Source organism: Prosopis cineraria, unplaced genomic scaffold, assembly GCF_029017545.1.
Source record: "Prosopis cineraria cultivar Desert tree isolate PC_DT_omini unplaced genomic scaffold, ASM2901754v1 PC8, whole genome shotgun sequence".
NCBI lineage: Eukaryota > Viridiplantae > Streptophyta > Magnoliopsida > Fabales > Fabaceae > Prosopis > Prosopis cineraria.
Window position 1 is genome coordinate 4,491,856 of NW_026555339.1, and position 15,075 is coordinate 4,506,930.

A 15,075-nucleotide genomic window follows, 5' to 3' on the forward strand; every position below is an offset into this window, starting at 1 on the left:
TTTTTTTGCCCGAGATGTTCATAAATAATTCTAAATCGTCATATTTTCATTAGAAAATTAACACTAAAATCTACACATTCTAAGAAAAAAAATTAATAAATGCGAAAAACTTCATCCAAACCTTGAATCAGACGTTCGTTGCGAGAAGCAGAGAAGGTGAAAGAAAAATGAATCAGGGGGAAAAAACCGGGGGGCGGTTAAAAAAAAAAAAAAAAGGCTAACACCGTCCGGCCACCTAAATACGTATTTAATTAATCTTCGGAAACGACAAATCAAGTCCCACCATGACGATTCCAGCCGCACCCACCAACATAACTCTCGAAGCGCCCTTCCTTCTCATAGGGGAAGAGAGATCTCTCCTTTCTTTTCTCATGGAGAATCTGCCACGTGTCCTTCAGTAGCACCGAGCCACCGACCTTTCAAAGTTTAATCCTATCGGGCATCGAGGCCGACATATTTTCAGGTCCCACAGTACAAGCATCCAGGTGTCGGAACTCTTATTGGTCCGACTACACAGCCAACAGTATGGCGTGTCGCTATCATCCTTCTCCGGAGCCTGCTTTGGCACTCGATTAGTAGGTTCCGTGATCGCTACACATGCTTCGAACGGCAATAAACCCGTTACATGTTTAGGGGCGATATTTGTGGTGTCCATCAATGGCAGCCAGTACATTTGGAGGCACGTGACGCGAGATTAAGAGCAGTTAAGGTGAGATCATTTTCCCGGTTTTAAATTTAATTTCCTCTTTCCTTAATCGACACGTCGGTTACACAGCCATTATTTTGAATCTTATGAGCGTCTAATCCGCGTTTTGGGAACTATAAATAACTCCACCTGGACCCGAACATCATCATCATCAGCTGAACGCAGAGAGCAACTTACAGTTACTGTATCACCCATTGCAAGCAAGCTGCTTAAGAAGATCTTCCAAGTTGCTCGTAACATCTCAGATATGGCGGAGGAGAAGCAGAACATGACTGAGGTGGAGACCCAGGAGCGCGGGCTTTTCGATTTCATGGGGAAGAAAAAAGGAGAGAGTCCCGATCATCATGTTCAAGTCCAGGAGGAGGTCGTAGTCACTGAGGTGGAGAAGGTGACGGTATGTGACGATAATGAAGAAGACAAGAAGCCTGGTTTGCTGGAGAAGCTTCACCGATCCAACAGCTCCTCTAGCTCCGTAAGTATCTTCATGAGAATATTCTGATATAACCCAGTCAATTACATTTTCACGTTTGTGTGTGCGCGCGCGCGCGTGTGTGTGCTTATATTGGTTGAGTATGAGTGCAGTCCAGCGAGGAGGAGGAGGAAGTAGGAGAAGATGGTGAGAAGAGGAAGAAGAAGAAGGAGAAGAAAAGAAAGGGCTGAAGGAAGGGGAAACGACAAAGACGGGTGATGAGGGGGAAGAGAAGAAGGGGTTGCTGGACAAGATCAAGGAGAAGCTGCCAGGTCAGCATAAGACAGAGGAGGAGATCCCACCTCCTCCTCCTTCTCAATCACCCACCGGTGACGGGGAAAAGAAGGGTATTTTGGAGAAGATCAAGGAAAAGATTCCCGGTTATCACCCCAATAAAACTACTGCTGATCACCAAGGCAAAGAAAAGGAGGAGGGAAGTGCTCGCTGTGATTGAGGGCTCTGTTCTGTTCACACCATTTGTCATCTTCATTGCGTGCTATGTTGATCATTGTCTTGTATTGTCTTTAATTTCGTGTGTCTACAAGCTTTATGTTTATCTCGACCATATATGTACATATATGTATGAAGTTTGTTTAAATTTCTCCCTTTTTTCTTATCTATCATCGTTCACAATTTAGAGCTTCTTTTTTTTTTTGGCAAGAAAATGTGAGGAGACTATGTATTTATATGGATGGAGTACACACGTACAATTTCTTTTCATTATCTGGGATGTTGTATCGTTATGCCTTCATTAGGTTATGTGGGTATGACCACTCACGAACGTTACAGAATGGGTGAATGTTGACCAGATCATGCGGATCTTTTGAACTTTCAAGTGCGTTAGCAGTTATCTGAATTCTGAAGATATATATGTTTGTATGTATGTATGTATCGTTATTGATTTGTTTAGCTGTTGGTTATGGTTTACTATTGTCAGTGGAATAGATTTTCTTGTTCTTTATATTTTTTGACTTGTTTAGCAAATGAACGAGCGGTGTCGTTATATGTACACCACTTACTGTAACACTTGGAATGATTGAATTTACTTACCAACCATTTAACTTGAATAGAGTCGAGAATAAGGGTCGGGTTTGAAGAGCCAGACTTAAAGGTCCTGTTTAAATAAAAATTCAAGTTTTAAAAATAAATTTTTTTAAAGTAATCGGACTTGAGGGCTTGGCCTTAATAAATCCTGTAAAAAAAAGGTTCAGATTCAGGTAGCCTTTTCAAGTTCTGTTATATTATTATTATTTTTTTTTGGTGAAACACGTATTTGAAGTCAATGACTTGCTCACCTGATCCTACACACATTATATTATTATTAATTTTAATTTCTTCTAAAATTAATTTAATATAATTTAATAAATATCAGTGTATAGTATAAAATTTCTGATATTTTTATTTTTCTATAATTATTATGTTTGTATATTTATAAAAAATGAATTATTTTTTAATCAAGATTTAAATTTTATTATTAGACTTCTAACGTGTGTTGTTTAATTTTTAAAAAATTATGAGAATTTTATTTTTTTTAATTTCAAAATATTTTAATTAATTTATAATGTTTGATTTTATTTTTATTTTTTTTTTTTTTTGAAAAAGAGTTTACGCGTCCAGTTTTGAGTCCTTTACATAAGGATCAGGCGTGAGAAACATGGTTTAAAATAGAGAACCGAATTTTAGATTCAGGCCTTTAAGGGCCGAACTCATAAGGGCCGGGCTTGTTCATATTCCCACTCTAAACTTGGATGCTTACAAACTCAACTTAAAAGTATGCTTTTTAATTCTCCGAGTGATGGGCCTCCATTTCTTGTACAGAATGCGCACTGTATTTTTTCGAACAAAATCCAGAAAGTTTATATTTTTAGACCTTGTGTGCTAATTTTTATCGGGAAATCGCTAGCTAAGCTTGCATAATCATCGATACTCGGATACAAATCTAAAACCTAACTATGAATCCCTTGTTTGGTGACATGGATATCACATATTTGGACTTCTTGAACAAGCTATTGCAAAAAAATTTCAGCTTAGTACAGCTTTATTATTCTAGCCACGCTAATTAATGTAAATTTTTTTTTTAACCAACAATTAATATAAAACTAGAAAACATTACTTTGAATGAATTATGTCTCCAAAACTGGAAGTGTGTCTCTCCTTTGGTTGAGGGAGTTTCGTGATTGACGCTAGTTTGGTGCCAGGAAGAAAGGAACAGAGCTTTTGATGGGTATTATTGCGATCTCCTGCACTTAAGGGACCGATCTAAAGGAAAAACGGCCGAGATGGAAGTTAACGAATGAGAGGAGAATAGCATCCATCTTAGATAAGAGTTACGTGAAGGAGAGAGATCCAATAGAATATTGACGCAGAATTGAAAATAGACTTCAGTCCTGAAAAAGAATAATTTTGAAAGAAAAATGAACATAATTACTCAAGGCATTGTGTCTAACTGAATATGTGGTCCTAGTCTGATCAGACCGTACAAAAAGGGCACATGACTACCTACCACGGTACAATTAATTCTATCATCTTTTAAAAGAGGCGACTACGTCCGGAATGGGGCGCACGATCAACATGTCTGGGACTCAGGAATCAATTGAAAAGGAGTAGATCAGAAACCAGAAGCATAAGAGTAGTAGCATAGTACAGCATGATCGTTGTTCCACATTGTATCAAAAGAAATGGCAATAAAAAAAAATATTAATGCTAGGTTAGGCATTGGGGGATTCTCGCATGTGACTTCTCAAATCTCACTGCTATCACGCGAATAAAGAATCTTCAAATCCTATCTCAAGCCAGTGAATGGAGACACTAACTGCATATAACATTTAGCTGCTTTCACTGAACAGTATGAAAAGAAAATACTTCTACTTATTCTATTTAATGAAGAACTTGTGTTCTTCCCAGTGGAGTTTATACTTTATGTTTTGGAAATTTCCTAAAATCCCTATCAATGAAACCAAAAACAAATCCCCCACCCTGTCTCCCAGTACTTTGTGTGTACCTGATGTCCTGTCCTCCTAGTTGCTTGACATAGCACAATGAGGAAGAGCAAGGGACAATAATATGCCAATGAAAGACCCAGTAGATTTGTTTGTGTACATGTTTAATGGGCCTGCCATCAGTTTTAACCAAAATCAAGGAAGCAATGTGAAATTAACATATGGCACGTAGCGATCATTGCTGCCAACGACGACGTTAAAATAACTACAGTCCCATATGGCGGCAAAGTGCATGTATTTACAGGGGCTACAGACAGACAGAAGAATACTTTGTCTGTCACTTTGCTACATGGATACGCTGTAACCTAAGAATTTTACCAGCAAGAAAAGCATTGGATGTTCACGACAACAGCATCAGAATCCAAGAATCCCGATCACACCATGCATATATAACGAGACTGAAATGAATGCAAGAGGGAAAAGGAGGGACAAAATGCAACAGAACACACTAGTTATTGCTCTAGGGTTGGTATGTGCCTGGAATTGGATTCTAGCTATAGATGGTGAAGCTGGTGAGTACTTAATCGGAGTCGGAAGCTATGACATGACTGGTCCCGCCGCCGATGTCAACCTGATGGGTTACGGCAATTTGGACCAGAACTCAGCTGGTATTCATTTCCGTCTAAGAGCTAGAACTTTCATCGTCGCTCATCAGAACCTTCAAGGTCCCAGGTTTGTTTTTGTCAATCTTGACGCCTGTATGGCATCCCAGCTTATCACTATTAAAGTGCTTGAAAGACTCAAGTCAAGGTACGATCTCAAACAACCCAACCCATTAATCCATCCTTTTGTTTGTCGTGATCGTGATTCTTTTATATATCAACGTGATCTCGTTTCTTGTTTTAGGTTTGGAAATTTGTATACCCAAGAAAACGTAGCTATTAGCGGTATTCATTCACATGCTGGACCTGGTGGTTATCTACAGTACCTTCTCTACTCAGCGACTTCCCTGGGATTTGTACGACAGTCCTTCGATGTGATTGTGAGCGCAATAGAACAGAGCATTATTCAGGCGCACAATAACCTCAAGCCTGGTTCCATCTTCATCAACAAAGGTGCGCGTTATCTATATAGATGAACACATACCTATGTGTACGTATTTTTTTATATATAGAGTAAAACTTTCTGTTTGAGGTTAGATTCTATGATGGGTTTTGCGCAGGAGAGGTGAAGAATGCGGGAATAAATAGGAGCCCGAGTGCGTATCTGTTAAACCCAGCAGAGGAGAGAGGTCGGTACACTTCTAATGTTGATACAGAAATGACTCTGCTCAAGTTCGTCGATGCTTCAACTGGGAAAAGTGTTGGAGCGTTCAGCTGGTTTGCCACTCATGGCACTTCTATGAGTAGAGACAACGAGCTCATTAGTGGAGACAACAAGGGTGCAGCTGCTAGGCTCTTTGAAGATTGGTTTGCTTCGACATCTTCCTCCTCCAACACCAACTCTACTTTATCACCTTCTGGTATGTTCAACTTCATTCACGTCTCTGTTTCTGCTCAATCATCAGCTTTAATTCTTCTGGGTCACACATGTATGCGACAGATATTGAGACGTTGGTGGAGAAAGCAAGGACGATTAAAGCGACAGGAGGAAAGGCTAGCGGGAAGCAAAGAAGTCAAGCGTCCAAAGTTAGGAAGAAGGAAAGAGACTTATTTGTGGGAGCGTTTTGCCAATCAAATGTTGGAGATGTGACTCCAAATGTGCTTGGAGCATTTTGCATTGATACTGGGAAACCTTGTGACTTTAATCGCTCCTCATGTCATGGCAATGACCAGCTTTGTGTTGGCAGGGGACCAGGGTACTCTTTTGTAACCCCACTAGACGTTCATTTCATCATGCTTCTTTGTGGAATATAATGGATGCGCGTGTGCTCACAATTTGTTTTATCAAAAACAAACAGCTACCCAGATGAAATATTAAGCACAAAGATCATAGGTGAGAGGCAGTTTAAAACTGCAGTGGATCTGTTTACTTCTGCTTCAGAGGAATTGAGTGGGAACATTGATTATCGTCATGTGTATCTCAATTTCACGAATATTGAGGTGGAGCTTGAAGGCAACAAGGTTGTTAAAACTTGTCCTGCCGCTGTGGGTGCTGGTTTTGCTGCTGGCACTACTGATGGCCCAGGTGTATTTGGATTTCAGCAAGGTGACACTGAGGTATAAACCTGTGGTCTCTATTTCTCTTTTTAAGTTTCGTCTAAGTTGTGATTCGTTTAAAAGAATGAACCTATGACTATTTGGATTTATATTAACGACCTCCTGTCTCTGCAGATTAATCCACTATGGAAGAACTTGAGAGATATTCTAAAAATGCAGCCAAGCCAATATCAAGTGGAGTGCCAAAAGCCAAAGCCAGTTCTGATGAGCACAGGTGAAATGTTTGATCCTTATGCATGGGCGGTAAGGCCAATACCTATTGTCAGTCAAAGCAGTGATACGAAATGATTAAGTTACTAATCATATTGTGGGCCATATGACTATGTGCTTGTGCAGCCGGCAATTCTTCCAATCCAAATTATAAGGCTAGGAAAACTCATCATTCTGTCTGTACCTGGAGGTTTGCTTTGTTCAATTTTGCTTTCATTTAAACTCGAAAGTAACTTTTTGAATTTGATAGATGAGTTTGTATGCTTAGCCAAAGAAGAGGGCTTCAACATGATCTGTTAATCTTAAGTTTTGAGTACTGCAGAGTTCACAACAATGGCGGGCAGACGATTAAGGGAGGCAGTTTTGGAAGCATTGATAAGCAATGGAAACGGGGAATTCAATAATGAAACCCATGTAGTTATTGCAGGCCTCACTAATACTTATTCCCAATATATTGCAACCTTTGAAGAATATGAGCAGCAACGTTATGAGGTAACTTCACTGAGCTACTAGGAAATTATATATATATATATATATATATGTACAAGCCCATAATTAACAAGTGGAATTTGCAGGCTGCTTCAACGTTATATGGACCTCACACATTATCAGCATACATCCAAGAATTTAAGAAACTAGCACAAGCAATGGCAAAAGGAGAGAGAATCACAGTATCAGATCCTTCACCACCAGACCTTTCTTCTGTACAAATCAGCCTCTTACTCGGTCCCTTTGGAGATTCAAACCCGACAAGACAAGATTTGGTGATATGAAGGAAGACAGGACCCTCCCAGGAAGAGGCTATTTTACACAGGGAGAAAGAGCCAGTGCCACTTTCTGGAGTGGAAATCCAAGAAACGATTTATTAACAGAAGGCACGTTTACATCCGTAGAAAGACTTGAAGGAGAAAGGTGGATTAGCGTTTATGATGATGACGACTTGAGCTTGTTTTTCCACTGGAAAATAGATAATAGCTCCTTGCATTTGAATGGCTTCGCAAGCATAGAATGGGAAATACCCAATGATGTTGTTTCTGGAGTATACAGACTGAGACACTTTGGATCATCCAAGGAAACTGTTGTCTCACCCACCCTATACTTCACTGGAGCATCGAGTGCATTTGCAGTTGTACGGCAATAGATTATAGCCCCATCCTCCCTTTTTTTTTTAAATTACGTTTCTCCATCTTTCTCAGAAATAAGTAAGTACTGGATGTGATTTTTCATATTACAAGTCAGCGTTCATTTGTCCATCCGAAAATGAAACAGAAGAAATTGCGGCGTAAACATGCGACGGAAAACCTTTCTTGTGTTAGCATTATTAGATGACACAGAAGGATAGAGTTCACTATAACAAATAATAATGCAGAGAGATTGTGCCACAAAGATACATGTGATTAGTATTACTGTGCGTTTAAAATTATTTAATTAATTTTATAATGGGGTCAAACGTTACATTTCTTTCCTTGTGTGTTTATTTCTTGACACTAGGGTCTTGTATGAAGAGTTCCTGTGAAATATAGAAGCATGTGAGCTTGGGGTCTGTTGATTTTTTTAGAGAAAGGTGAAAGAAAGATGATATGCAAGATATAAGTGATCAATTAAACTAAAAGATTTTACTTCGACATAACATCCTTGTATAGTTGTATTTGTATACCCATTTCTCCAGGCTAATAAGTGTTTTCATTCAACTTTCATATCATTTACAATTCTATAACAGATTTGAGCACCATCTGAGAATTCCTTTCAAAAAATCTCTAAATAGTATAGATCGCACTGCAAAACATAGCCAGCTTAAATTTATTGTACTAACTTATATTTTTTCCTTGTTTGTATGTAGATATGCTTTCATACAAATTCTGAAAAAGCCAATATCAAAATCAACATAACGTCCACTTTTTAAAAATACCAACTAATGCTAATGTTCAATAAGATTTCATGGCCTTATTTAGTACGCAACATTGAAGGATAAGAATTAGAATTGAGTTAAAGAATACCACATTTAATATATTTAGTATAAATTATTCACCAATTATTGGGATCACTAAATCCCACTTAATGAAAATACTAAAATCGACCACTTCTGGTGTTGCAAAATTAATATTTATATTAAAACTTTCATGGTCAAAATAGTCTCCTAAAAATTGACCAGAGTCTTTTCTCCTTCACCTCACTAGCACGGATCATTTGCCATGGATGACTGTATTGGTGGCTTCCTTTCTTGTTGGTGACAGTTTTGACAGAAGCAATAATGAAAGCAAGAGCAAAAGAAACAAAAGCAATAACAAAAATAAAAATAGAAGAGACAAGATTCGCAAAAGCAATGATTATGACCCATAGCAACAATGGACCTTGACACAAGCAAGAAAATAAGCAGAGATGATTGAGGGTGATGAGTGAGACCATTTTCATTTCCAATTGCATAAAAATCAATACTTCATACCAAACACAGCATAGCTTTTTTTTTTTTTTTTACCTGTTGGGTATATGCAGGGTAGAATTATGTTAATGATGGAGGGGGCCAAACCCCTTCCTTAATATATATATATATATATATATATTAAACACCAATTATGAACCATATGAAAAGAAAAATATCAACACCCACTTTTTATTTGATTCATGCAAGCGTGGAGTGTAGGAAAAATTACATATAAATTTTATAAAGCAAATTTATTTATAAATAAATCTTGTGATATTTGAAAACACAAGTAGGTCACTTGTAAATTAAGTATAATTTGAAATTGAAATAAAAAGACAACAATACCTCATATCAATTAAATAATTTATAACTATTTTATCAATAATTTATAGCCATAATTTCAATATTTCACAACTGTAATTTTGCATATCCAATAATTAAATGAATCAATTTAATTATTGAATATATAAAGTTACAGTTGTGAAATGTTAAAATTATAGCAATGAATTATTGGTGAAGTAATTGGAAATAATTAATATTAAACTCTGTTAACACATGATTGTTTAACTATTGCATATGTGAAGTTACAATTGTAAATTACTGATGAAATAATTGTAATTAATTATTTAATTGATGTAATGTATGTTTAATAAGGATATTATTATTTTTACAACTAAATTTAAAATTACAATCAAGTTTTAAGGAACTTAGCTGTGTTTTCAAATTTCATATGACTTATTTATAAATAAATTTATTCCACATGACCTATACATAATTTTTTCTATAATAAGTATATATATTTTGCCTCTTATAAAATTGTGAGTGTAAGTTTAAATATTAAAAATTTTCTTTATCAATATTTAGTTAATTCGTTTTAATTTACTTAAATTAATAATATTTATTAAATTAAAAAAGTTGGCCCCTTAAAATCTAAAGTCTAGTTTTGCCCCTGGGTATGTGTTTGTCGTTGATAGCCTCCTTCTGCACTTCTTTCATCCCCGAAAATAAAATAAAAACCCCTTATTGTACTTCACCCAAAAAATGAAAAATCCACTGTTAAACTTAGAGCTTTTTTGAATGAACGTTTGTATAACTACACTTTGTATAAACTATAGTTTGCAAACTAAAATTAGAATAAAATTCAGTTATTATAATGTAATTTATGTTTGAATATTCTTCTGCCAAGAAGTCGAATTGACGAACTGAAATTTATTTAAATAATATAATTAAAAACAAATTTAAATAAATAATAACTGAGAATGGCATGGCCTCGTAAAAAAACCTAAAAAAACATGAGTCGTATGTCTCTCACAGACATGTAAGTATGCAATTTGATAATTTAAGAAAATATTAAAATTATATTTATAATTATAAAAATAAAAAAATTAATGTATCAATGTAGTCTATATTTTTAAATATTAAAAAATTTAATTATATCTATTTGAAGAATATATATATATATATATATATTACAAATAATAAAAATATTGAATTTATAAATAATAAAAACATCAAATTTAAAAGAAATTATGAAAAGATAAATAAATTATTCAATAAATTTAAAATGTATTAAATTTAGCTTTTGATTTCAACATAACTAATGTAAAATTTTTAAAATTTAGCCTTTGATCTAATTTTAGTTGAGAAAGAAAAGTTCATTTATTAATTACCCTTGACAAACTTTTTTTTTTTATGCCAAACAACTTTTTGAGCCTCCGAACTATAATTTAATCAATTGATCCCAAACAGGCACTTAAACAGGTTTGCTTCATTTAGTGTGCGTTTGGTTTTCAGTTTGTTAAAAATTCATTTGGTAAAAGTTCATTTGGTGAAAGTCAGTTTAGTGAAAGTCAGTTGTTATAATGAAATTTGTGTTTGTATATATTTTTTTAAAAGTTAGTTTGATACATTAAAAGTTGTTTGGTTTGTGATAGTGAAATATGCTTTTGAGTGTACAATTACCAAAAAGGACATTAATTTATAATAATTTATAATTTTTATTATACAAATGTAATATATTTAAAATATTTAAAAATATAATAAAGATTTTAAATTACACAAATTTTGATCTATAATACTAAAAATTTGATCTTTAGTTATTTGTATTTTTTTAATTTGTAATTTTAAAAGATGTAATAAAGATTTGTAATTTTTAATATACATTAATGTTAAAAATTAATATGATTAATTATTCAATTTATAATACTAAAAAAATTGATACCTAATTATTATTATTAAAATAATAATTTATTTTTAATAATTAATTATTTTTTAAATAAAAAATAAGAGATTAAACTTAGGATAGTATGGTCAAATAACAACTTACATTTTAAATTTATTTTTAAAAATTTTAAATAATTACGTTTTAAAAATTTACTTTCAACTACTGTTTTAAAATGTATTTTTTTATAAAATATTTTATTTAAATAATTTTTAATTTTTTAAAAATAAAATTTTGCTTTTTAAACCTACCTGAAACGAAAGAAAACCAAACGGAACTTCGACTTCAAGGACTTCAAGGACTTCAAGGGGCTATTTGTTGGCTATTAACGGAGCGGGCGAACAGTGCGTGATCGGACCTCTCCATGGCTTACTCGTCAACCCCACGGAGCTCCGGCGCCGCCGACAATCGGAAATCTAAGATAATGTTAGGGTTCGTAAACAACGCGAAGAAACATAAGCACAACTTCATTCAATTGGCGGCCATGACGGGAATTTTTCTGCTGAGTTGCAGATCTTTGGGGCAAAAGTACCGAATCCATGATCTTGAGGAGGATACTTATAAGCTCAACGAGGAGCAAGAGTCCCTCTCTGAGCGCATGAGAAACATCAAGAGTGCACTACTTCACGAAGCTTCTCTTGACTCTACCGGCCTCTTTGCTTCTCGCCTTCGTCTTCTTTTCGGCGAAGAAGATTAATCATAGGATCCAGGTTTCAATTTTTTCTTACATATTATCAAAACACGACTTCAGTCAGAATACAGGCTATGTTTTTGTGCTTTGAATCTACGAAGTGAATTCTAGTGACATTCGGAAACTCTGTCCCATGCTTCACTACTATGTTGATATGTTAAGTAAATTAGAATTTATTGACCTCCTCATAGTTTAGTTGAGCTAGAAAGTGGTCGTAACTTTATTTTCAATGAAGAAATCATTTATATTTTGTTTTTAAAAAATCTATCTGTTGTTCTCTGATGCCAAGCTCTTGGGATAATTATCGTCTAAATGAAGAGGTTCCGATTGTTTAAGCGTGATTTCCCTAACTCGATTCGAGTAGGTTTTAACCCTTGGACGATCATCTATTGTCTCCGTTGGATAGGACTTTGGAATTCTGCGTCCTGGTTCATGGGCATTCTAAGAATACCTATGCGGACTGTTTAATCTTGCTTGTAGAAGTTCTAAACAGTACTGGATCACTCTGCCTTCTGATCATGTCTTAAAAAAAAAAAAATTAAAACCTTTTTGGATTTCATTTCTATGAAAATAACAACATTTCGACTCCTCCATAATATTGTTTTCACTCTTAAATCAGAAAATGAATTTTGGGATTTGGATTTCCTGATATACGATATAAAATTGTTAGTACTTGAAGCTGAGATGCCTGTGATTCTATCTATCTGTTGTGAATGATTTGGAAATTAGTGGCTAACAGGCTAAGCAATGCTCCTCATCATGTTAAAACTTAAAATATAGATCCCAGTGTTCTATAGTTGTTAGTCTTTAGCTGTTGATTCTTGTTTGATAGATCTGAAGTTTTGATGCATGATTCTGTCTGATAATCATGTCATGCTGATTTGGATTTTTGTTGGTCCATGCTCAGGGTCCTTCTCCCCCTCATGCTGTTTTAAAATTCTTTACCCTTAAGCTTTATTATACTAGCTATGGAATTATAGATTCTTTCTTCAATAGAGTATACTATTTTGATTGAATTGTGGCACCAAAACTGGAAGGGTCTTATCTTCGTATGTTTGGAGTCTGATTCATACGGCTAGCAGGGTAAGATGGGGCTTAGAGAAAAAAGGGAGGGAGAGGAAGCTTTTCCTGGTTTTGCAGTTTTATGAAGTTTTTGTCCTATATAGCTTGTAACATTGATTAACTACTTCACTAGGGAATTTGAGCTAATTATTTCAATAGTCAAAGCTGGTGCGATCTATTTAAAGTGGGATTCATGACTTCGAAAGTGTCTGTATGCTGATTGTGTTCTTAATCCACATAGTCCTGGAGCTACTTCTAAAATCCCGATGCTGATGCCATGGGAGTTATAGTCAGGCCAGCAATTGGACTCAGATTCGGATCCCTTCCATTCCTTGTCTTTCACTGTGTCGGGAAATCAAATTGAGAAGCATAGAAAAAACTCCACTTATGCATAGTGAGAAAGACAATAGAAGAGGAATGTTTGGATGAGCATAACTATGATCACTTTTAGCACATGTATTTTTAATATTCGAAATTATTCTAATAATCCTTTTAGCAACTGTTTAATAATCATTTTATCCTACTTGGCTTGGTTATCAGTTTCTTTAAAATTTAATTAATTTAAAATCGTCCGAGGTGAGTGATGAAAGTCATGAGTCATAACTAGTGGACTAGTGGAGTCAATTCATGAGGCTCGAAAACGAGGGGGGGGGGGGAGTCTTGATTGGAGATGTTGGCGCTGATATAAAGCCTTCAGCCTTTTTTGGCCAAAATATAAAGCCTTAAGCTTAGTCTATCTTTTTTATGCTGTCGGATGTGTTCTTATCAGATTTAATGCATTTCATAGAATGCGACAATGACACATAACCGTTCGTATCTCGTGGGCACCAAGTCTAGCGATGACATAATATGGTGCTACTCTCAGTGTCGTTCAGAATGACAACTTGGTTTGTTAGTTTGTTAGTTTATTTAACATTGAATAAAGTCAACGTCATATTGCATATCTTTTTGTTATACCCGCATCTTAGTCTACGTAGTTGCTGCTAACGGCAACTTTGTTGGTGGCTAGTGGCGACCATCACAATCTTGTTAATTGTGATGACCAGGCAACCATGTATAAAGTAATTGCTTTTCTTTTTGTTTTTTGTTTTTTGCAAAAATGGGAATATTTCATTCAAGCCAACAGGAATAACAACAGAGATAATTGTTGTTGACTGTTAAAAGAGATTATTAATGGTTCATTGTAATTTATATTTTTAACAACGGATTGTTATATATGATTCCCACTGAACAGTAGAGATCATTGAGATGTGATGTCAGTTGCATGCCTTGGTTTGTATCAAGTGATTTGATGGTACAGTATAGTGCTACTGACTATTGGCTCATGGTTGGAGGGTGGGAAACCTGAACAGAAGATTGTACTTATATTAGCTAATTTAAACTTTTTTTTTTGGTCCAACAGTAGTAGTGAAGAACTTCCTCTCCTGGAAGTCACTTTCGCGAGCCTGGGCTTTTACCGCGATGCACGCTCCAATGCCGGAGCTTGCCTGATATGGGTATTGGCTGCTGCTGCTTCTCGTTCGTTTCTAGTTATGAAAAAAAATGGAATCGTTTCTCCTTTGGAATCCACTTGCTCGGCCTTTTCGTTTCTCTTGGCGGAAAGTGGGGAGATCGCCCCTCGTTTCACGAAAATAAAAAATTACTCAGCGAGTTCAGCAATAGATTATACATTATTATGTATTATTAAATAATATAAAAAAGGGGCAGAGTGGGGATATTACTGGATTAGCATGGTTGTGAACACGTGAGGGTGGCCGAAATTCAGTGCTTAGGGAACAAGGGCAACCGTTTGTGAATACATGTGTTACTGTTGGTGTTATTTCCTGTTATACGTGCCTCTGACAAATCCATCATTCATGTGCGCATTCTGCATTTCTAAGTTAAATCAATACTCCCCATAATGTGCGAGAAGGGATCAGATTCATCGGAATGGAGAACCATACATATGATAATTAATTCCTTCACTCCTCATGTACCAGACTAGCCATCCTCAAAAATTTATCCTGATTGTAACTTTCAAGGTGCAAATACAGAAATACTTATTTGGCCAAAAAAAAAAAAACACAGAAATACTTGCTCTTACGTCTCATTCGCCGGAAATTAATTAATTATTGATTCATGTATCGGTGGGTTTAC

At 35.4% G+C, this 15,075-nt stretch overlaps 3 protein-coding genes across 4 annotated transcripts; all 3 read left to right on the forward strand.

Annotated features, from left to right (window-relative positions):
• The first annotated feature begins 789 nt into the window (after positions 1–789).
• On the forward strand, positions 790–1,773 carry LOC129318186 (dehydrin ERD14-like). Its single transcript, XM_054962815.1, is given in 3 exon segments — positions 790–1,178; positions 1,289–1,345; positions 1,348–1,773. Coding segments are annotated over 3 exon segments (564 nt in total). The 5' UTR covers positions 790–953; the 3' UTR covers positions 1,630–1,773.
• Positions 1,774–4,607: 2,834 nt separating this feature from the next.
• On the forward strand, positions 4,608–7,733 carry LOC129318180 (neutral ceramidase 2-like). The gene is given in 10 exon segments (XM_054962809.1): positions 4,608–4,924; positions 5,021–5,229; positions 5,337–5,636; positions 5,717–5,972; positions 6,075–6,333; positions 6,448–6,576; positions 6,670–6,733; positions 6,866–7,035; positions 7,119–7,284; positions 7,287–7,733. Coding segments are annotated over 10 exon segments (2,268 nt in total). The 3' UTR covers positions 7,685–7,733.
• Positions 7,734–11,472: 3,739 nt separating this feature from the next.
• Positions 11,473–14,758, forward strand: LOC129318188 (uncharacterized). Of its 2 annotated transcripts, none has more exons than XM_054962818.1 (2): positions 11,473–11,896; positions 14,342–14,758. In XM_054962818.1, the coding sequence occupies exon 1, from the start codon at positions 11,551–11,553 to the stop codon at positions 11,881–11,883; it is 333 nt and encodes a 110-aa protein (XP_054818793.1). In that variant the 5' UTR covers positions 11,473–11,550; the 3' UTR covers positions 11,884–11,896; positions 14,342–14,758. The 2 variants fall into 2 exon arrangements, with proteins under 2 accessions (XP_054818793.1, XP_054818794.1); XM_054962819.1 differs by having other exon boundaries at positions 14,345–14,758.
• The last annotated feature ends 317 nt before the right edge of the window (positions 14,759–15,075 follow it).